Source organism: Tiliqua scincoides, chromosome 6 (genome assembly GCF_035046505.1).
Source record: "Tiliqua scincoides isolate rTilSci1 chromosome 6, rTilSci1.hap2, whole genome shotgun sequence".
Taxonomy (NCBI): domain Eukaryota; kingdom Metazoa; phylum Chordata; class Lepidosauria; order Squamata; family Scincidae; genus Tiliqua; species Tiliqua scincoides.
In genome coordinates, this window is record NC_089826.1 from 24,386,732 (window position 1) to 24,410,163 (window position 23,432).

At 42.2% G+C, this 23,432-nt stretch overlaps 2 protein-coding genes across 5 annotated transcripts in view; both read left to right on the forward strand.

Moving 5' to 3' along the window:
• The window catches only part of SEC24B (SEC24 homolog B, COPII coat complex component), a 51,926-nt gene extending 43,521 nt beyond the window's left edge, over window positions 1-8,405 (forward strand). For all 3 annotated transcript variants that reach the window (XM_066632398.1, XM_066632399.1, XM_066632400.1), the window contains 4 exons: window positions 486-590; window positions 1,326-1,415; window positions 5,403-5,506; window positions 7,222-8,405. In XM_066632398.1, coding sequence (XP_066488495.1) covers window positions 486-590; window positions 1,326-1,415; window positions 5,403-5,506; window positions 7,222-7,336 — 414 coding nt within the window. In that variant the 3' untranslated portion in view covers window positions 7,337-8,405. The remainder of the gene's footprint in view (window positions 1-485; window positions 591-1,325; window positions 1,416-5,402; window positions 5,507-7,221) is intronic.
• Window positions 8,406-15,810: 7,405 nt separating this feature from the next.
• MCUB (mitochondrial calcium uniporter dominant negative subunit beta) overlaps window positions 15,811-23,432 on the forward strand; it is a 62,994-nt gene continuing 55,372 nt past the window's right edge. For both annotated transcript variants that reach the window (XM_066631989.1, XM_066631990.1), the window contains exon 1: window positions 15,811-15,998. In XM_066631989.1, the coding sequence (XP_066488086.1) occupies window positions 15,891-15,998 (108 nt within the window). In that variant the 5' untranslated portion in view covers window positions 15,811-15,890. The remainder of the gene's footprint in view (window positions 15,999-23,432) is intronic.

The following is a 23,432-nucleotide window of genomic DNA, read 5'->3' on the forward strand; positions in this document are numbered from 1 at the left end:
ATAGCATCTCACCTAGATGCCTTTAAGAGGGAATTGGACACATTTCTTGAGGAAAAGTCCATCACAGGTTACAAGTCATGATAGGTATGTGCAGGAAGTAGACTACCTCAGAATGCCAGATGCAGGAGAGGGCACCAGGACACAGGTTGTGTTTTACTGTCTTTTGTGCTCCCTGAAGCATTTGGTGGGCCACTGTGAGATACAGGAAGCTGGAGTTGATGGGCCCTTGGCCCATTCCAGCAGGGCTCCTGTTCTTATGGATCTGAGTTAAGTAGGCATGTTTGCTGCTCTGACATGTCATGCTCTGAAAAATCTGATTTGTTTTAACCTGATTTGTAAGCTCCATTTCCCTGTCTGGTGCGTTTTTTTTATTTAAACAGAGTTGCATAGGAGCTGGTACATGTGCTGAGCACCCCTAACTGCTGGATCGTTGGTAGTGCTACTGAACTGTACACAGGTGTAACTATGTCACTTTTTTGTTGTAGGGTGCAATACACGTCAGTGACAGAGTTGTACCTCAACCCCCACTTCAGCGATTGTCTGCAGAGAAGTTGACAAGAGAAGGAACTTTTCTTATGGACTGTGGCTCAGTAAGTGGGATTCATAGGACTGTTTGTTACCTACATGTAACGTTGGATTTTTTTAATTGCACCAAATGTATAATGTAAATGTTGAGATTTACAACATTTTAACATTTCAATATTTTAGATTTGTAAAATAGCCTACACAGGCCTACAAAATTGAGGGTCAGAAAAGTTTTTCCCAAACTTTGTGGTGGTTTGATATGAATTTGGAGTGCCGACTCCAAAAATGGCATCTGTTTTGCCCTATCACATCTAGTTTTGGAGATATAGTATAGCCTGATTCGTGAATGGTTCAAGCAGCTTCCTTATGAGGAAGCTATGGTGTAGGCTTCCTCATAAGGAAGCTGTTTGAACCATTCACGAATCAGGCTATACTATATCTCCAAAACTAGATGTGATAGGGCAAAACAGATGCCATTTTTGGAGTCGGCACCCCAAATATATCCAGAAATTGGTGTAACATTTAAGGAAGCAAAATGTGTGTTGGCCTGTGTAATCATATTGTCATTGCTACAGTGGTGGCAAAATTTATTTTCTAATGTAGAAATAAGTTTGATTGACCAATAAGAAACAATATAGTTAAGATGTTTTGACCACATCTTTGTTAAATGATTACCTTTTTGAATACCTTGAATGAATACCATTTTTTAAAGTATGCAATCCTGTGAAACTTCTCAGTGAATGCATATCTTAACTAGACTAACAGATTCTCCTGCAATTACTTTGATCCCAACGCTTCAGATTTTTTACCTTTGGATTGGAAGAAGTTGTGATAACTTCATAAAAGATGTCCTTGGATATCCGAACTATTCATCTATACCACAGACATTGGTAAGGATTTATTTTTTAATAATACATTTCATACTTTAAGAAATTTCTTACATTTTCTTACAATGATGAAATTGAGAATAACTCCATTTGAGACAGTTGGATCATGTATCACCTTGGTTGGGCACCATGACACTATAGACAATATAACTGGTGGTTCCTAGAAATTTTACAACTTTGCTACAATATTCTTATTTTGATGTTGGTACTTTCATTTATAAAAGGCTCTGGCTAACCCTTTGTACAATCTTGAAATAAGAAAATGCAAGAGCTGAAAAGTAACTAAAGGTGTTGCTGTTTGCTGCCTTACTTGTGAGCCTTTGGCAGTCATTTCCATTCTAAAACATGCCTGGAGTCAAAGGGCTAATACTTCCATAAATCCAATTGTATTCCTTATCATTCTAATATTAGAATATTATCTATTCTGATAAAAGTGTAAGAGATGTGACAGAGTGCCTTGATGAAAGTGTGCGGGCTGTATGCTGCCCATCTTTGTATTACCCTTCCATGTGCTTCCTCTGAGAAGACCAGCATTATGGAAATGTCATAATGACACAGGTCAGACCCCTGTTTATGTGCTTGGAGGCCTCTGTGCCTCTGTGCATACAAACAGATTGTGATGTATGAGCTACTGTTATGATTAACAGCATCTGCTTGAAGGATAAAATCTTCACAAAGCTGTTTACAAAATCTGAAACATTTAAAAAAAAAATGACCACAGAGTAACAAGATAACAACAGTAAACATATTATAAGTAGTTGGATAAAACAATATAGTTCTGCATAAAAACATCAATTAAAACCTGTGTTGAAATTCTCCCAAAATTGAATAAGTGAAAACTAGGCATAAAACTAATGTCTTCATGTCCCTTTTTTAAAAAGCAGCTCCCATGGGGGCCTGATCCATATCCTTGCAAAGTAAATACCATGAGCACAAAGCCACCAGTGAAAAGGCCCTGCATCTGGTAGCTGCCAAATAAACAAATATGATCTTCAGATCCTGAGTATACACAGTAGCACATTATGCTGTACCAAATAGTAAGGCAGCAACGGGATGACTTTCCCAGCTCCTAATATAGTATTTACTTTCACAATTTTTAGCCAGTTTACAGCCCAATCCTATCCACACTTTCCTGGGAGTAAGCCCCATTGACTCTAATGGGACTTGCTTCTGAGTAGACATGCATAGGATTGGGGTGCCAGACTTTCAGATTATTTGGAGTGACTAGAGACAAGATTGGGCCTGCTGAGTAAGATATCTTGAGAGGTCTCTGCATCCCTCTACTAGACCTGTTTTATATTTACTGGGCTGTGGCTTGGAGAAAGGAGACATGCCCAGGCTCCTGGGCTCCTTCTGGGGTGATCAGGATCTATTTGGGATTCTTTTCAGCTTGTAGAGCCTGAGGATGTGGACAGGATTCTCTGGAGTGTGAGACCTGCTGCTTGCCCGCTCGACCCGTGCCCAGCATGGTTAATTAGGGCTGCCCAGGAAGGGCTGGCCGAGTGGACGGGGAGGGTGGTGAACTCATCTCTGAGGGAGGGGGTGCTCCCGCCTGCCTTGAAGCAAGCGATGGTTCGCCCCCTCCTAAAGAAGCCCTCCCTGGATCCCACTAATTTAAATAACTTTCGGCCGGTCTCGAATATCCCATTCCTGGGCAAGGTGATTGAGCGGGTGGTGGCGTCCCAGCTTCAGAGGGTACTGGAGGAAACGGATTATCTGGACCCATTCCAATCTGGCTTCAGGCCGGGGTTTGGGACAGAGACTGCCTTGGTCGCCTTGGTAGATGACCTTCGCCAGGGGACAGACGGGGGAGTGCAACCCTGTTAGTCCTGCTGGACCTCTCGGCAGCTTTCGACACCATCGACCATGGTGTCCTTCTGGGCCGGCTGGCCGGGTTGGGGCTTGGAGGCACTGTTTTGAAGTGGTTCCGCTCCTTCCTGGCTGACAGATCCCAGAAGGTGGTGCTGGGGGATGCGTGTTCGGCACCCCAACCTCTTAGGTTCCATCTTATACCCCATGCTTTCTAACATCTACATGAAGCCGCTGGGAGAGGTCATACGGGGGTTTGGAGTGGGTTGCCATCAGTATGCTGATGACACCCAGCTTTATCTCTCCTTTCCCCCTGATTCTGAGGAGGCGGTTGGGTGCTGGATGTGGGCGAACAAGCTGAAATTAAATCCGGATAAGAACATAAGAACAGCCCCACTGGATCAGGCCATAGGCCCATCTAGTCCAGCTTCCTGTATCTCACAGCGGCCCACCAAATGCCCCAGGGAGCACACCAGATAACCTCATCCTGGTGCCCTCCCTTGCATCTGGCCTTCTGACATAGCCCATTTCTAAAATCAGGAGGTTGCGCATACACATCATGGCTTGTACCCCGTAATGGATTTTTCCTCCAGAAACTTGTCCAATCCCTTTTTAAAGGCGTCCAGGCCAGATGCCGTCAGCACATCCTGTGGCAAGGAGTTCCACAAACCAACCACACGCTGTGTAAAGAAATATTTTCTCTTGTCTGTTCTCCCAAAACTCAATTTTAGTGGATGCCCCCTGAGACAGAGGTGCTCTTGGTTCGGAAATCCACAGCTCGGGTGCTGGACTATCATCCTGCTCTGAATGGGGTTGCACTCCCTCTGAAGGAGCAGGTCCGCAGCTTGGGGGTTCTCCTGGATCCACAGCTGCTCCTGGAGTCCCAGGTGTCGGCGGTGGCCAGGGGAGCCTTTGCTCAGCTTCGGCTGATTTGCCAGCTGCAACCGTACCTGAGCTGCGCGGACCTGGCCACAGTAACCCATGCCCTAGTGACATCTACATTAGATTATTGCAATGCGCTCTACGTGGGGCTGCCTTTGAAGACAGTCCGGAAATTACAACTAGTACAGAACGCGGCTGCTCGTGTGGTTGCTGGGGCATGTTGGTTTGACTCTGTCGAGCCGTTGCTCCGGTGGCTACACTGGCTGCCGGTTCTGTTCTGGGCCCAATTCAAGGTGCTAGTTTTGACTTTTAAAGCCCTTTACGGCTCGGGTCCGGGGTATTTGTGGGACTACCTCCTTCCCTACAATCCTGCCCGTGCTCTTAGATCATCTGGGGGGCCCTTTTGACTGTGCCGCCACTAAGAGATGTGAGAGGGGCGGCGGCCAGGAAGAGGGCCTTCTCGGTGGTGGCCCCCGAACTGTGGAATACCCTCCCCTTAGAACTGAGAACTGCTCCCTCTTTGCTAACGTTTCAGCGTGGACTGAAGACCTTTTTATTTCAAAAAGCTTTTAATTGTTGACAGGCTGGCTGGCGTTCTTGCTTTTTATATGAAAATCCACAGGGTTTGTTTGTTTTTAGATTTTTTAATTATTGTAAATTGTTTTTAATGATTGTTTTTAATGTTGTATTTTTAAAGTGTGTGTAAGCCGCCTTGTGTGCCCGTTGGGCAAAAAGGCGGGGTATAAATTAATAAAATAATAATAATAATAATAATTTCAGTTCACCAGCTCCTCTTTCCTTTGCTGGTGTATGCCCAGTCTAGCAATGGACTTGGGCATCTTCCTACTTTGGTTTTCTGCTTTTTCCTATGTAACTTCCCCTGGGTGCAGGAGACTCTATTGTTCCTTCTTACTTTTCTGTTTTTGGAAGTTCTTTTTACCGGTTTTTGAAGCACATAATTTCTTATAAGATTGAACAGGGGACATTTTAACATTTTTTATTTTTCCCTATTTATAGTTCCATATTTTATAAATGTGAGGTATAAACAGTTCAGTTCTCCCCCTCCCACTTCTTTTATGTCTATTTCTGTGAATATTGATACTATAATTTATTTGAATTTCTGACTTTTTACATACTTTGCTGGTGTATGCTAATTTAATTTAGATCCCAATACTAGGCATGTCTACTCAGAAATAAATCCCATTATAGTCAATAGGGTTTACTCCCAGCTAAGTGTGGATAGGATTACAGCCTTAATCTCTTTATGTAATTCAAGATGATATTTGTCTATTCTTCTAGATACAGCTTCCAGAATTAGATACGCTTTCTTCAGAGCGAACCAGGTCCTTTATATCCTGGCTTAAGGACAGTAGACCTTTAAACCCAGCACTTCAAATAATAAAGTAAGTATCCATATATAATAAATATCTGTAGATTGATCCTTGGCTGACTTCAATAATATTTTATGCAAATCTATACAATAACTTTCTCTTAATAGGCATTTTATTTTATATTAAATTCTGTTTTGTTTTTTTAAAGATGCAATTATTTCTACTGGATTGTATTGATCCAAAAAGAAGGGTGCACTTAGATGCATGTACAGATCTCTAGCATTCATTTCATTGGACAGAGACATGGAAGCCACTAAGCAGTCAAAGCTCTATCTGCCCACTTAAACAATGCAGACAATGAAGCTGCAGGCAGTGCTGGTAAAATATAATTGGTAAAAAACCAGGGCACTGTTAATTGACTGCATCTTAGGGCTCATGTGAAGACCTGTGATATATGGAGATGGTAGTGAAGAAAGCTTTCTTCTCTACCACTATTGTGTCTGCTCAGTGCCATCCACAAAGCTATTTTGAATGGCGAGATTGTCTCCTTAAGTGGGCCTAAAGTACAACAGATAGCCCTTCACCAGTCCTCTCTAACCAATTTGCAAGACACTTTGCAGACATAATAATTCTGCATTCAGTACAATATGGACACAACTATTATGGCAGGACAAATAGAAGTGCCTGTTGATGCTTGTAGAGTTAGGTTGGATTACCTTCTTCTACGTATCCTTCCTCAATTAGGGCAAATCTGCAGTAGAGTCTTCTTGGTAGGTGATTCTTTGGAACTCTCTACCAGGGAGAACTGCCTTGCAACATCCCTTATACTCTTTTTGCCATATAATTACATTACTGTTTGAGAGATATTTACCTCCGTTTTCCTATTCTGCTGTCACAGAATTAGGAGTGTGTTGTTTTTTTTTTATTGGCTTGTACAGTGGTTTGTGAATTTTGAACAAAAATGATTTCATACACAGTTAGTAGTAAAGAATTTCTAGGACTTTCCTTGGATTTGATGGGTATGATGCCATGGTCAATTGTGTTTAAGACCTTACGTACCTAGTTAGGAACACTGAAAAAAGAGCTTCTAGCTGAAGCTGAAAAAACCTGCTCCCCACTGTATTTTGGACTAGCTTGGGTGGCTGATTTTGTTAGTAATTATTTAAACTTTCTAACAAAATGGGAACTTAGAGTGTTTTCTTTAGCTAGATTCAATGTTTTCCCCTCGAATAAGATGAAAGCTAGGTTCAGTGCTCAGCAATCTAAAATATGTAGCTATGGGTTCAGGCTCTTTTGAGACATTTCCTCATATTTTACTAAACTGTGATTGTTGTTCTGATTTACGGAGCCATTATTTATACTCTTTTCTTAAGTCATTTAATGGTTCTGAAACTGACACGGTTAGATAGTTATTAACTGGAAGGAATGAGATTTTATCAATCAATATGGCAAAGTACCTTTATTGTATTTACATAAGAATTGTTTCAAGAAGTTACGTCTGATTAATGTATGATGTGGATATTCCTTTGATTAACACTTTGGTTTTGTTGTTTATGCCAATAAAGGTATTTGAATTTGATAGTAAAGAACATGTGCTCCTGCTTGCCCTGAAGTGGTATTTTTCATGTTGTGTGGACATGGTTTAGGATTTAGCACTTACTCAGTGGGACTATGCTCCCAGTTCTAAGCATTTCCACAGTGGTTCAGTTGCTCTTGGAATTGTGCACTGAAGCAAGTAAACTCTATGTGAACACTCTAAAATCAAATACATGTTCTCTCTGTTTCAGAGATGAAAGTCCAGGAAAGGCAGAATTTTTTCAACATTTGGTCGAAGACAAGACAGAGGCAGCATTCTCTTACTATGAATTTTTGCTTCACATTCAACAACAAATTTGTAAGTAAAAGAGGAAGAAACAGAGAAATAATTCTGAACTTTTTATTAAACCTCAGCTGTGAAAGAAGTACACTGGAAGTAATAAAACCAACCACAATGTCTTCAGTGTCCAGGTCTGAGTTCTTCAGCATCCACATACAAAGCTTTTCCGCTGAAAGGACAAAATACACATTGCCAGATGCAGTTTTGCTTCAGTCCCCAAAATGATGGCTATGATGATGCAATGTAACAGTATGTTTTAAGTTGGTTTATATGCTTTTCCAGTAGTGCAACAATATGGTGCTTCTGTTTGTTTCAAGCTGGTGAACTTATGTAGCTGTGTGGAATAGTATTTCTTAATGAAATCAGATTTTTTTCCCCCCTCCAACATTTAGTATAACCTTTCCAGACTATCTTTGGCAGAGATGCCAAAATGCAGTGCTCCATGTTGTTTATATGAATTTATAAAAGAAATAATTCATATTTGAAGACTTTGCCATTTTCTCTGTGAAGACTATAGAATTTCAATACAATATACATGAATTGTAGAAATGTATAATGTACAAAGGTGTTACATTTGTAAAGAAAATGTAAAAATGTAAGTACGGAGTATGAATTGCTTGGTGTGCTGCGGTGTTGGTAATTCAAAGACAAATCACTTGATTAAAGAATAAAGTTGACAAATGCATATTAAAACAAATCTGAATCCACATGGTAAAATGCAACTTTGTAATTCATTTAATCAATACTTTTATGTGGATTTATTTATGATCAGCTAATTAAAAGTATTTTGCTTGATCATGTGTTTTAATATCTATGTGATTACGACATTTTAGACACTAATATTGGATTTGACTTGCTGTATTGAAAGAATGTTTACTGTATTGTATAGATCCCTGAAAAGGGGTGAGTGAGAATATTGTTGAATTAGGATTGGGATTTGTGTAAGGTTATAAATGATTTGAGACACTACCTGACAGTAGATAGTGCGACTTAACTCTGGTTTACTTTATGTACTCTGCAAAAATTGTGGTTCTGGTTTCCTCATTTTCTCTTGCTACCTTGATACATTAAAGAAAATTTTATATTTCACTAAAAGATGGGAGTTTCTTAAGCACACGATCCAAATACTTGTCTGCATTTATCTTATGTTTCTTTTGAACCCTAACCTTACGCAGACTTCGTTCTAACTGTGCAAGGTCTACACACAGTGGTGGATCATGCTAGCTTGCCTTAGATCCACATTTTTTAATAAGATCCTGCATGGATGTAGATCTATGAGCGTTGGGCCCAGTTGCATGTGGCTGGGCTGTTTTTAATGTAGTGATGTCAGGCAGATTTCTGACCTTTCACTACTATAGGCAGGACACCATTGGAGTCACATCTGCCTCAGGGTACTGTACCACCCTTTTGGTTTATTTAGTTTTGTGTTTCATATTTAGGATAATTGAACAAAATGCTTTTTTAAAGCAATTCATTCTTTTAAGATGACAAATGCTAATATACTCAAATGACTGTGTCTTCAGTGTACTTTCAGCTGTGCACAATGTGCTTATGCAACAGAAAGTTATGTTTTTGTTATTTTACCTTCATACCATTATCATATTGTGGCATACTTCTGAATATTGTTTCTTAATTTTACAAAGCATGCCAAAGGATTTCTCAGAGGAAAATCATCCACCTGTTCAATTTTAAATCTGTCTAAAAGTATAAGAATGTCTACTTTCTTCTGAACAAGAAATTGTCCTTTAACATGTTAACATTTCCCATGCTTCCAGTCATTTGGGGAGAATTATTTTAAGAACAAGCTGAAAATGTCTATGATATGAACTATAAATGTGTTCTTAACAAATGGTGATTTGGGGATAAAACACTTTTCTTGTGAGCTTAAGCGTTGAATATCCAAAAATATCCAAAGCCATGATGTATGGGAAATGATCTGTAAAACCATTACTTAAAGTTTTATTCTTCTATATTTTGCATATAAAAATTGTTATGAAAAAATTGAGAAGTATTTGCTTTGAGTAAGCAACTTATCTGTTACAGGTGGAAAATACCTTGTGCTTACTAAGCGCTTTCAACACTTACTTATAACCAAAAACATAGTTGTGGGAATTGGGTGAGTTCCAAACAGTGTTATCTGATGACATTAGGGAAGAAGAATGAAGCATTCAGTAGCTTATGTAATGGCAAACAAAGTAGCACCCTAATTGCACCATAATTTTATACATGTTCACTCAGACTTAAGTTCCACTGTTTTCACTGGGGCTTGCTCTCAGGTGTGGTAAACTGCAGCCTAAACCTTAGCTGATCTTCTACTTTTTTCTTGGTACCCCTTGTATGTTATAATCTTTTAGCTATTATCAGTAGTTCTGTTATGGCTTTTGTTGGGGTTACTAGTCAACATTAACTCTACCTGATTAATTTTCAATTAATACAAAACAGTGCAATTTCACATCATTGGCGTTTTCAGTGAACAAAGTGGCAAAAATGGCATGTGCCTCAAAACCATTTTTCCGGATCTGTAGATGACTGATAATCCTAATATTTAAGTGAAACAACCTCTAGCACAGGGGTGTCAAACATAAGGCCCGGGGGTCAGATGTGGCCCACAGAAGCTTTTTATATGGCCCTTAGGCTTTCAACTGCAGAGTAGTGCTGAAAGGGCAACCCACATGAAAATTGGGCTCTCCCATATTTTGAAATATGATCAAGTTTTGTATATTTTCTCTTTTGTTCCTAAGTAAGAAAAAAGTGCTTATTTTTGGTCATGACCTGTTTAATGACATCACTTCTTGCCTACTGACATTCTGGTCCTCAGCAGGCATCATGAATGCTATGTGGCCCTCTGTATGAAATGAGTTTGACACCCCTGCTTTAGTGAGTTGGTCAGATGAAAATACTGCTCTGTTTTGCATGTTAGTAGAGGAAAACTAGCAAGTAGCTACGTTGTTCTAGAATGTGGTAGATAACTCTACTGTCCCAGTTTTCATTTTGAAGTGTCATCTTTGTTAGATTTTTAAAAATTTGATTTCTAAATTTTCAGACTTGCTGAAACAGTTCAAAAGAGCAATAGTTTAACTTAATGTAGACAAGGTTAATATAATATTGTTCCTATAGCTCTAAATTACAGTTATGTTTAAGCCATCTGTGCCTGTGGGCGTACACACACAACATATAGGTGCTGCCAGTAGGAAGTGTGGGCAGATAAGCAGGTTAATTTATAGATGAGACCATTGTTCTAGATTTTTCTGACTCATTGGTAGAAGTGATAGCTGTTAACAAAACTTGTAGTAAGTATCTGTGCTGCCAATAATATGTTACTGATAGCTTTGCCATTTTCTTACAGTAAAACAGTAAAACCAGCAGTAAATCCAGAAGGTCCAAGGTCAACTCAGTGCCCATTACATCCTTAATACTTATTACCTCTTTCCAAAATGTCACATTGTTGCCTGCCCATCAAATATGAGATCCGCCCCCTCCTTTCTGCATCTCCCAACACAAGCCATAGCTTTTCTTACACTTTTAAAAAAAAGTTTACCACATAAACATCTTATAGTGAAACAGGGGAATCTTCATTAAAATAGTTAACTCATTACATGTGTATGAAATTTTACATGTTCATTTACTGAAATATTGGCTGCAAATGTGATTTTGTTCTTGTTTGCCAGCATCTATGGTTGCCATTGGCACTTGCTGCTGGGCAAGTGAAGCATTATGGGAACTGGGGCTCAACATCTGCCTCCTTCCTGAGACCCATCACATAGTACTGAGCTCTGACCTTTTCTTCTCCTCCTAATTTTTATTTTATGGTCATAACATTTTTGACTTCATTTGGCCTCTTCCAGTCTGCCAAGCCATTTTTCACCCTTCTTTGAGCCCTTTGAGGCCAGGTCTGCAAACATGTAGAAAAAAATACTGTAAGTGGCTTTGAGCCCATGGTTTAGAATGGAATAGAAATCAAAATAAGAAATAATGTTACATTGTGAGTCACTGTGGAGGCCCCTATAAATGCAGAAGGCTGGGATAAAAAATTCTTAAATCTATGGATTAAAATAGGATTTTTCAAACTCATTCAATATTGCTTGTTTATACAAGTTTGAATATATATATTTTAGTCAATTAAATTGGCCTAATTATAAATGCAAATCACTTAAGATGTGGCTAAAAAATATACAGTAAAACTGCTTTTGTTGTTTTCAGCCGCAAAAGGTGTTTGTGTTAGATATTAACCACTGTAAAGAAAGAGAAAAAGTTGATCCTCCTATGTTGCGTGGTGCTCTCTTGGAAGTTTTATGTCAATCTATCATGTACTGGGCTGTTTCTCAAACCTGTCACATCCTTGCTGCCCCTTAAGGAAAATAGCAGAGTAGATAGGAGATTTGAGCAACACGGCTGCAGCTGCATCACTTCCAGTATTAATTTGTGCTATCCAGTCATGTGACAGCACCTCTTTAGCTGCAAGCTGGACTCAGCATGCCCTGAGAAGGGAAATGACATGAAGCCGTATGGGAGCTATTAAATTTTAAAACCGCTGGTGAAGAAGGCCACACAATAATTCAACCATGCTTTTGTGTCTCCAGTATCCTCACAAGACTAGGAAAATGCATACAGATTGCACACTGTCCAGATGGACGTGTTTTTAACTTGTTTAAATTAAGCTAAGGAGAAAAACAGTTTGGGGTTGTTACTACTCATGCCAAGGACTGGGTGTGTAGTACACAGTGTTCTTCTGACTGCAGGAAATTTTAGGTGGGGAGGGCAGTGGGTGGGCAGGCTTCTTTTTTAAAAAAAAAAAGCTTGGAGAGTCTTCAATCCCTGATTAATCTGTGAGAATCAAATATTAGTCATAAGGCTTGCAGCATTCCATTCACTATTAGAAGTAGAACAAATTAAGTAAAATAAGCAAAACTGTTCAATCATAACAATATTTATCTTGTACCTGATACTGCTCATGTAATTCTCTTGTACTCCTTACAGCAAAATAAGCATTACCCCCATGCCTGAGATGCCAGGGGTGAGGCAAAGCTTTGCCCTGAGGCCATCTCTCATCATAGAGATGTGAATCTTTCCCTGAGATTTAAAGAAAGTACCTCTGCACCAGCTCTCAAGTATTTTTGCTTACATTGTGCATTTTATTGCAGAATTCTAATTTTTGCTGTGCAAAATGTTAGAATATGACCTTGTTTAGCATCATTGTTAATCCTAAATATTTTTAAAGTCCCTTGTACAAACATGAATTGGGTTTTTTAAAAAAATCTGAATTCTATAACATCAGTCTCTTGTAGGCAGTTGTATTCACAAAGGTCAATGATACTGTTTTTTCATACTTTTCTTCCTAACTGTGAAGCATACATTTTAAATGTGCAGTTGAGTGAGATTTTCTCACATTTGCTTCAGTTCCAACTGCTGAAAGAGACCATAGAGATTCACCAGGGATTACAAAAGGGATTACTACTTCCCTGGCATATGTTTATTCCTGGTTCTCTCTTGTTTTCTCTGTAACCACTAGGAGAAATAGCAGAAAATGTACAAAACCACTCACACTAGAGCATATGCCTGATTTCATCTGTGGATATACGTGTTAGGTTGAGAACCACTAATCAAAACAGAGGAATGGGAATCTAGCCAGTATAGACATGGTTTAGTGATGCGCAAACAAGCCATCTGCTTGCTTACTAATCAGTTCAAAGTTAAGCGCTTTTCCAGACACGGTTTCAAAGAAGCTCTTCTGTGGTCTTAGAGTTGTTGCACAGTTATTTATTTATACAGGTATTTATATACCACCTTTCTTTGGTCGTCAGATTTCTCCTCAGACTTTAATCCAAGGCAGGCTTGGATTACATAGGCAGGCTGTTCTAAACCCGTAGGGGTTTTTACAATTGAGTAGTTCTAGTCTTTCATAGAACTCCTCATTCCAGCTGGATTCCTTCCCGGTCTGGCCTCTCTCTGGCCCTTTGCCTCCCACGCTCCACTTGACGGCAACTCCTCTCTGCCACCGAGGGTCAGCTCATCAGTATATCAGCCTGTAGTCAGTTCTCAGGTACTTCCGGTTGTTTTGAGCTATAGTGTTGAGCATGTATGCAGTGACAGTGATGCACATATATGTTAGGTAGAAAGCTGGGTCTGCCCTGTTTCAAAGCAGGGTGCATACAAATTAGCAGACACAGCAGAGTCTTGAATTTGCTGTTGTATTTAGAGCACAGAGCCATACACAGAATAGTTAAAGCAGTCCAGGTCATTTCCTTGAACCAATTGTTTGCAACCAGCTCTGGCAAAGAGCTAAAAATATGCACCTTCTCATATTGCCCCTTGGGGAGTGTTGTTCTCTAAATAAGTCATGGTAGAGGGCTACTTGGCAAGTCAGTGTTTTTTCAAAACAGAGTGAAGGGTTTATTAGATCAGTGGTTCCCAAACTTTTTTGACTGTAGCTCACTTGACCTACTGGGCCATTGCACACAGCTCTTCATTACGGCTGCAATCCCATACATAGGGTGGTGGGCTTTTCATGAGGATTCTGTGGCTCCTCAGGGAGCCATGGCTCAGTTTGGGAAGCACCAGTTTAGATCTAGAAGGCGGACAGCAACCACATAAAAAGTCTGCCAGAGACAGAGGCAAGAAACTATTCCAAGAAAATGGGCTGCCACTATTGCTGTTCTCCCAGGCGTGTATGGAGTCCTGATGATACTGGAGCCCAGGACTTCCTGGTGTATTATTGCTTTTTCTCTTAGCCACTCCACCACACTGGATTTTGGGGTTCAGATACTGAAAGAGAAATCACAAGGCTCAGTATTTCAGCAAGTAAATGGTCAGATAATTCCTGCCAGGGATGCACAGCAGCTGCTCCTCTTTCCCATCCACCAGCTCTCCTTCTACAGTCACTTTTCCCCCTCAGGGCAAAAGACAGTGTGAGGCAGTGTAAAAGCTCAGAGACCTGAGAAATGTGCAATGTTGCTAACCTGGCAGTGAAGAGTGATCTCTGCTGCTTGCCCAGGGACAAATGTCAGTTGCCCCAATCAAGTGGCAATTCCTGGTGGGGGGGATGGGTGACATTGCTGGGATATTTTCTGGGGGGTTTGGGCCTTGATTTCCTGCTGCCTTGTAATGAGTTGGTATTGATTTGCTTTGTTATCTGCTCTGTTATTATATTGAATGTAAACTGCCTGGGATGGCCTTGAGGTGGAAATATTTTAACATAAATGGCTGGCTTGCTGCCTCCAGGAAGTGTAGCCAGGCAGCACCAAATGCCACTGTCACTTGTATCTCATGCAGACCAGGAGGGCTTGAGGGTTGGCTTTAGTAGGGGGGAATGGTATGAATGCAACATTGAACCCTCTCCCCAATTCCCTGGGGGTCTTGCCACGGCTATTCTTATATAGTCTGTAATGAGTCTATCCACCCTATGTAAAGGAACCTGGCTGGCACTAAAAGGCAGAGCTACTCATGCAGCTCTTTCTGCCCATCTTTTGTGAATGGAGCAGCCAAGAGATGTCTGAGGAACATGATGAAGCTTCTCCTCATCCGTTTGGTGCCCTGCTATCCTCGCTGGCCTGTAGCCAAGCCTAGGTGAAACACACTCCTTCCGGATGTGTGTTTTTAGGTCACACTGTCATATACACAGAATATACATACAGTCTAGCATTAGGCGCACAATTCAGCTTAAAAAGGCACCAGTAGGTGGACTACTGGTCCCCTTTGTTGGCTTTGTTGATTTGTCCCCTTTGTTGGCTTTTCCAGCACAGAGAGAGAGAGACGCCCAGGTTCAGGTCTGCTCCAGCTCCCTTGTTTTGGTGCGCGACCCAGCTAAAAACACCTGGTTTATGCTCCTGTTTTGCATTTTGGGGAGATGTTGGCAAAGCTCTAAATCTGATGATGTGTCAGCAATCTAACTGGGGGGGGAGAGACTTCGGATGTGTTCCACATATACAAGAATCAGAAATGTGTGTGTGAGAGAGAGTGCGCATCGATGGCGTTGCACATGGACGTCTGCCATGTGCAACGCTGTGAAAGAAGAACCCCGCTGTGAAAGAGGAACCCCGTTTTCAGACTGCAGTCCTATCCACTTTCCTGGGAGTAAGCCCCATTGACTATAAAGGAACTTGCTTCTGAGTAGCCAGGCATAAGATTGGGCTTTGAGGCCGCAATCCTCCCCACGCTTTCCTGGGAGTAAGCCCCACTGACTATAAAGGGACTTGCTTCTGAGTACGCATGCACAGGTTTGGGCTTTGAGGCTGCCACCCTGCCCACACGCTCCTGGGAGTAAGCCCCGCTGCCTCCAGTGGGACTTCCTTCTGAGCAGCCATGCACAGGCTGTGGCTGTCAGACTTTCTTCCGAGCAAGCGCTTTGCACAAGGCGGAGCCCGAAGAAGTTCTGAGCAGCTCGTCCTGCTCTGCTCTCCTTGCGTTTTCGTCGGCCAAACAAACGGGGGGGGGAGGCAGGCAGGCACGCCCTCCTTCCCCTTTAAACCCGCCTCTCCGGTCTCGGCAGGCAGGCCGCACCCGTCGCTGCCCGCCTCTCCCTCTGCCTGCCCGCGCGCCCTCGCTCTCGGGCTCCCGGCTCAGCATCCCCGCCGCACGCAGAGGATGCTGCTGCTCCGGGGCGGATGGCGGGCGCCCCCGGGGCTCCTCGCCCCCCTGGCAGGCGGGGGGAAGCGCAGAGGCGGCTGCCTTCTCCAGGGGGGCCGGCTGCGGGTGAGTGGCCGCTGGGGGCAAGGGCGGACTTGTGGCTGCCTCCGGGGCTGGGCTGGCGCTCCTCGCCCGGGGCTTCCGGGAGCGGTGGCTACAAAGTTGCGCTGAAGTCCGCCTCCTGAGCGTTGGAGGGTGCGGTGGCAGCAGTCGAGGAGGACGGAGGTGGGGAGGAGGAGCCGGAGCTGGAGCTCCAGGGTAGCTCCAGAGTCCTGAAGTTCTGGGTCCCCGCTCCGGATCGCTCTTGGAACCGGATCCACGTGCTTGCATCCGAAGGGGCTGTGCAGACCAGCTCTGCTTTCAACACACACACAGCCGCCTTGCGCATCTGCACAGACTTGTCGACTTAAAAGGCTTGGAGGCGCCTTACAGCACAAGCCTGTGCAAGTCTCCTTGTGTTCAGCGCAGCGGGCCTTACTCCCGGGAAAGCATGGGCAGGATAGTCGCCTTAGGGCCCAGTCCGATCCAGCTTTCCAGCGCCTGTGCAGCTGCAATGCAGCCCCCAGGCGAGGGAACAAACCTTCCCTGACCTTGTAGAGACCTCCATAACTACCTTCCCACCACAAGATGCAACGTACACCCCATATGCAGGACTACACCAGGGGCCTGGAAAGTTGGATAGGATTTGGCCCTGGACTGCTTAGAACAGAGCTACACTTGGGCACACTTCCTTGGAAGCAAGCCCCATTGACTAGAATGGGACTTGCAGTACTTCTGAGTAGACGTGCATAGGATTGAGCTCCCTGCTGTGACTGGAGTTCTGCACACTGGAACTACTGCTACCTTGGGGAGGGATCTTGTGCACCTTGGGCTGTAAAGGCTTGTGCAACAACTAAAGGACTATATGTCAGACTGCGTGGTTTTTCCTCACTACTCAGATTCACTAGTGACATCTGAAATCACTATGAGGCTGCACTCCTGTGCATGTGTAAATTGGGAGTAAGTCCTTGTTGAACTTGGAGAAAAGGAGGGAGCAGTCCTCCCTTTTTATCATTGACTTGAGCATCCAAATGTAAAATGTATTAAGGGGTAATCTATCAGCGGCAAGTGTAAGAGCTGCGCTGTAATCCCAGAAGATCCAGTGTTAATCAACAACAGAATGCTTCAGCGTTAAGAAGCCTGTGGAGATGCTCCCACAGGACAGAGCAATTAGTTTAGTTAGCTAGAGCAGCGATTTCCAACCGTTTTTCATCTCATGGAGAAGGCACTAAAATTGCCAAGGCACACCATCAGTTTTTGGCAATTGCCAAGGCACACAGCACTGCTGGCCAGGGGTTCACATCCCCCAATGGCCCTGCTAATATATGACATTCCTCCAAACTCCCACAGCACAATTTCAGGCCATTTGCGATGCACCAATGTGCCGTGGCACAGTAGTTGAAAATACCTGATCTACAGCAATGGTTGTTCACTTGTTCTTTTGATCTGTCCTTTCTGTACTTTTCACAGGACTGAGGAGCAGTTTCCTAGTGGTCTGTGCTTTTCAGGGAGGGAAAATTGGGAGGGGGGAACTGGAGAGAACTAGAAGGAACCACTGCCACAAGGAGTGCTGTAGTCCTTAGGGCACGCTCTTATTTTCTTGACACTGGTAGAATAATGAACATGCAAACCTAATGTTGGTAGTCTGAAAACTTGGCATTGCACCAACTTCTGTTGAGAGGAGTTTGCAGACCTTTGAGTTCTCAAACTCTACACATGCTCATCAACAGATGTTCAAGCACCATCCTCTTCACAGCTTGGTAAGTGTTCTTCTCTTGGTCCATGCCAAACCTTTGTACAGGAATGAAGTATTTTTTTCCCTTTGTGTGCCTCAAGGCATTCTGAAACAAAGGCATTTGGCAGCAGTTATTGCCTTGTTCTGAGAAAACAGCACTAGGTGAAAACTTTGTATTGCTTAAAAGGCAGTTTTTTTCCCCTCTTGAACAGGTTAGCATTTCAAATGAAGCATATAGTTCTTTAACTTGTCAGAACTACATCAGACAGAAACTCTGCCTTAGAAATTTAGAATTCAAACCTGTAATTCACAGCACCCTCTTCTATTCTTGGAGCCTTTACTTGAAAGGGTAATGCACCATCTATAGAAAAACATTGAAGTAACACTTGATTTAGCACAGCTGTATCTTTGCTTGGATCAGGTATGAAGAGGATATTGTAGAAAATCTGCATAGAAATGAAACTTGTAAATAACATTGTAAATCAACAGAGCTCAATAAATCTGTAGCTGTCAGCATCTGCTCCTAGCTGTTGCTAAAAGCTTTTCTTCATTTCCTTAACTCCTGGAATTTTTAAAACAGGTGTATTTGGGATGCTGCACTGTGTGGCTTCTGGAGAAATGAAGGGTGCATTGAGCTTTGTTAACAAACTGCCCAGCACTCTGGTCTGGTATTAACCATTATTATTCTTGTGTAATGTAAAGCTAATCAAGCTGACTTTGTCTCCACTTACCATATGCAAATAGATTGAATTACCATTTGGCTAATCAATTAATAATGATTGCTGTTCAGCCCATGTGGAACCTGGCAGCTTAAGCAGTGTGAAACTTAATTCATTTTATAAGCATGTGTTTAGCTGAACTTTCTTAAAGATCCTGGACAAGTACAGTACTGTATTACTATCTCCCAAATAGAGGCTTCTTGGGATGGCTTTCTATCTTCAGCTGACACTACTGCCATACAAAGCGTGTTAATTTAAAATTGTGTGTAGAGTTTCTTGGAGAAGATTACATGCTTTGGTTGCAACCACATGGTTAGCCATTTAGTTATTTGATTTTTCTCTGTAAACCGCTTTGTGAACTTTTAGTTGAAAAGCAGTATATAAATACTGTTAATAATAATAATAATAATAATAATAACACCGTCATCTCGAAAGACTATGGTATCGCACTCTGAATGGTGGTTCTGGAACAGCGTCTAGTGTGGCTGAAAAGGCCAATTCGGGAGTGACAATCCCTTCCACACTGGGAGCAAGTGCAGTCTGTCCCTGGTGTGTCTCCCTGGCTATGGGCCTTCCTTCTTTGCCTCAGACTGTTGGCCAAGTGTCTCTTCAAACTGGGAAAGGCCATGCTGCACATCCTGCCTCCAAGCGGGCCACTCAGAGGCCAGGGTTTCCCACCTGTTGAGGTCCACTCCTAAGGCCTTCAGATCCCTCTTGCAGATGTCCTTGTATCGCAGCTGTGGTCTACCTGTAGGGCACTTTCCTTGCAAGAGTTCTCCATAGAGGAGAACCTTTGCGATCCGGCCATCATCCATTCTCACAACATGACCGAGCCAACGCAGGCGTCTCTGTTTCAGCAGTGCATACATGCTAGGGATGTACCGGGTGCTAGGGATAACACCGTAATGGGCACTGAATATACACATTCTTATCTGTACAAGACATTGTATTTGTTTTGAATCTTGACTGAGATATCATATTGTAATTCAGATTCAAAAACACGAGCAAAATGTCATCAGTTAACTGCAATTTTTTTGTCATAGTGCTGAAAATATGCCTTGACTAGTTTTCCTTCCTAAAACAAACATTTTGCAAAATGCATTTTCAAACCTTTGACTTTTGCTAGGTTTACAGTGGTTAAATCTGTAATTGCTGAATTGCAAAGGGGGCTTTGGGAGGACAAGAACCTGTACTGGATTCTCTTTTTCCTTCCCCTGTCCTTTCATCTGAACTATATATAAATGGCCATACGTTTTATGATTGCATTTTAACTCTATGTGTAACAAATAACTTGAACATGGTGTGTTAAAACTTTTGTCCTACTTGGGGACCTTTGAGTCTGAGACTGCACAGATCTGGCTGATTAATAGCTAGTGCTCATGAAAAAGTTACCACATGAAGGTAACTTTGCTTTCTATTAGCAGATTATTTGTGCAACAAACTCTCCTTACACAAAGTGGGGATTTTCTTTTTGCCATTGCAAAGCAGATAATGTAGTTGAGTTCCTTTTAATATTTGGAAACCCTGGTTGAGTTAGAGAGAGAAGACAGTCACACACGCAGAGTACATATTATTGGATCTTGTGAAAAGGATACTCAAAAGCAAAAGAACTACCACAGGCTTAATATGACTTCATTTTTACATACAATATTTGCATAACAAAATGAAGATTATTATTAAAAGAAGCATATATTTACTAAGTTTCAATATCTAGCAGCATAGGAACTAGTAAACTATTGAAACCAATAAAAACTCTTCCCAAAACTATCTAAAACGTGAATAATTGCATCTTTGTTATATGGACCATTCTTCGTTTGTAAAGAACTCTTAATCTAAATTATATTTTTGCTTCATGAGTGGTTGCAGTGCTGGTAAAAAGGAGTTTCTTTTTTCCCCTTCTCTCAGGGCCACATCCTATCCAATTTTCCAGTGCCAGTGCTGCTGTGCCAGTGGGGCGTGTGCTGCATCCTGTGGCGGAGAGGCAATCACAGAGGCCTCCTCAAGTTAAGGGAACATTTGTTTCCTTACCTTGGGGCTGCATTGCTGCTACACAGGTGCTGGAAAGTTGGATGGGATTGGGCCCTCAGTCAAGTCGGTCCCTTCACTCAGCCAGCCCAAAATGGCTACCACTGCATCCAGCAGGGCTAAGGAGGCCACTGGAGGTCTCCTAGAGGGGACTTTCATCCCCTTCCCCCAAGGAAAGCCCCAGGCCCATAATGAGACTACCCGTGTCTGCCCCAGCTGTTTTGCCAGCGCAGATGAGAGAAGCCCTGTGTTGGGATTTGCAGCCTGATGTGAGGGATTGGATCAGGTGGAAGAGGTCTCGGTTGTACCTGCCTCCTTCACGGGCCAGCCCCTCACCTGTACCACCCTCCCATTGCCCCAAAATGCATCCCCTGTCCCCAAAAGTCAGGTGCTACTTATCGCTGGTGGCTCATCAGCTCAGCACCTTTCCGCTTGCAGTTCATCAGCTTGGCCTTGTCATGGCCCAGCGCCAGTGTTCCCTCCTCTCTAGGTGCCATAAACTTGCTTTGTGGTATGTTTGCAACACCGAGCAGCAGTGGTATGAGCATATGGCCTATGGAGCCCTTAGGATTGGGCTGTAAGTGTGTCATCTCATCTACCTTCCGTTTCAGGTTTTGCTTTGCAGTATGAGGGCATGATGCAGAACAAAAATTGCTCTAACTGTTGTAACCAACAGGCCTCAACTGTTGGTTCTTGATGTCCTCTCAGCTGGGAGGTACAGAACACAAATTAGAAAGTACAATTGAATATCAGCTGTGAGGTGAGATATTCAATGGGTATTAAATACAGAAAATGGGAGCTTTCCTTAAGCTACTTTGCTTTCTCTTTCTGAATCACAATAGATTCTGTCAAGGCTACATCCCCAGGACATCACAGGCCACTGTAGAAGAGAAATGAATCATTCCTGATCCTTTTACCTTAGAGCAGAATTTGCCAAATATATCACATACCTGAACAGTTGGCATCTTATGTCCTTTTGTCTCTATTTCCTCACTGATTTTGCCTGTTTGTTCAGCAATAAGTAGTCAGGACTCTGACGTAGTGGGGTCAGAAATTGCACCAGACTCTTCTGGGTTTTCTGGATTCCTTGTTGGTTTCTTGCCTAACTGCATTACAGAGCTTTAAGCTGTTGAACTGGCTCCAACTCTCTCCCCTACTTTACTAAATGGACAGTCTAATAAACTTTTGTCCATTTTTGTTCCTACATATAATCTGTAGCCATTTATTTTGCATTGTCCTGTGATTGTGCCACCTCCCTCTGCTTCCTTCCATGGTCTGAGTTCTTCTGCCTTCCTCTTGTGCATACTTGTTTACTTCAAATTCTCTCTGCTCTCTTTCCATTCCATGACTCTTTTCCTCTTTGGGCGTTCTACCCCCAAAGATGATGCACCACTAATCCTCTTCTATGCTGCTTTCACTTCCTTTGTTTCTCTCTCTTCTCCCCGCCTTTCCCTTTGCTATATTCTCTATCTTCCTGGCTCTGTCCCATAATTCTTTCTCTGTTATTTCTTGCTTTTTCCTCCTTTCACCCTCTCAGTCCTTCTCTCCTCCTTTTAATGGATCCCACCTTCCCTGTCTTGTTCTTCCCCTGAGATTGCTGTCAGCTGTGCTGCTGACAGTGTCTCAGGTTTCCTCATTGCTCAGCTATGATGTCATACAAAAAGTTTGTAAATGCTGTCTGAAAAATGGTTGTGTGAACTGGTCTTGTCTTGTTCATATCTTGGAACTCAAATTTAGTAAAAACATACAACCCAATAAATGTTGCATACTTGTGGGCTACACTATGCACTTGTCTCTTGTGGATATTCAGTTGCAGAGTCTGAAAAGATGCCAGTTAAATCTTCACCTCCCATTACAGAAAACTTGCCTGCTTCAGCATTTGCAACAAGGATCATTATCTCCTTTTTCCTGTGCCATTGTGACATAATGGAATCAAATGGAATACTGCCACTGTAATATTTTGTCTGGCAGGGGGAGAAGTGCTGCTACTTTGCAATTAAAAAATATGTGCTTTTAAATTAAGGTTTAATTTACAAAGTTAGCATTTGGAATGTCTCAACTCATATTGAAATTGGCTTTTTTGGAGCAACCATATACAAGTATTGTATAATCTTTGAGATCTGTAGCAATACTTTGAAATTCTTCTAATAGGTGCTCTAATAATGTTTGTAAATCCCTTTTTCACTACATCTTGTAACCTGCAAAGTGGTCCTTGGGTTAATATTTTTATGCAACATTGTAAACACAGCACACACACCAAATCAAAGAACAGTTTGGTAGTGATCTCCCACGTGCCAGTTACATATAATTAACGAGGTTTCAATAATGGGAAGGTCAAGACTTCAAAAGAAATTGGGGAAAACAAAATTGGACAGAAAAAGAGTTTCAGATCAAGCTCTCTGAAACAGTCTTGACTCATAATTCTACTTAATGTAAAAATACTCAAAAAATAAATCATTGGAAGGTGTTGAGACACACACACACACACACACACACAAGCCAAGAAGAATTCATTTCTCAGAACATTCGTCTTCTAGAAATCAATTTTGCATAGTCCTTTGCTATCAGAATCAAAACTGCAGCAGAGGCAAACTATTAAAGCTCCTCTTCTCCCTTGACACCATTTTGTGCCCCTCTTGCTATTTTATTAACTTTAGCCTCTACTGTGGCAAGATGCACACTTTAAGTGCTTGTCTAATTAGACCCTTACTCATCCTCATTCTAGAATAACCAGAGGACCTACAAACGAAGCTCTCCTTTTTGAAGTAAATCTCTTCTGCCATGATAACTAAATCCAATATTTCTTGTTATTCAAGGGAAGGGAATGAAGGTTAAGGCCTGAATATCAGCTGGTAGCCTGCCTATTGGAAGTTGCCAACCTTTGCAATCTATACACTTCTTCCCTAATCCAGGGAGAATTGGCTGTGGTGTTGCACTGCATACTTAGTGGGAACTTAAAGAATAAGGGGAGAAAGTTCAATA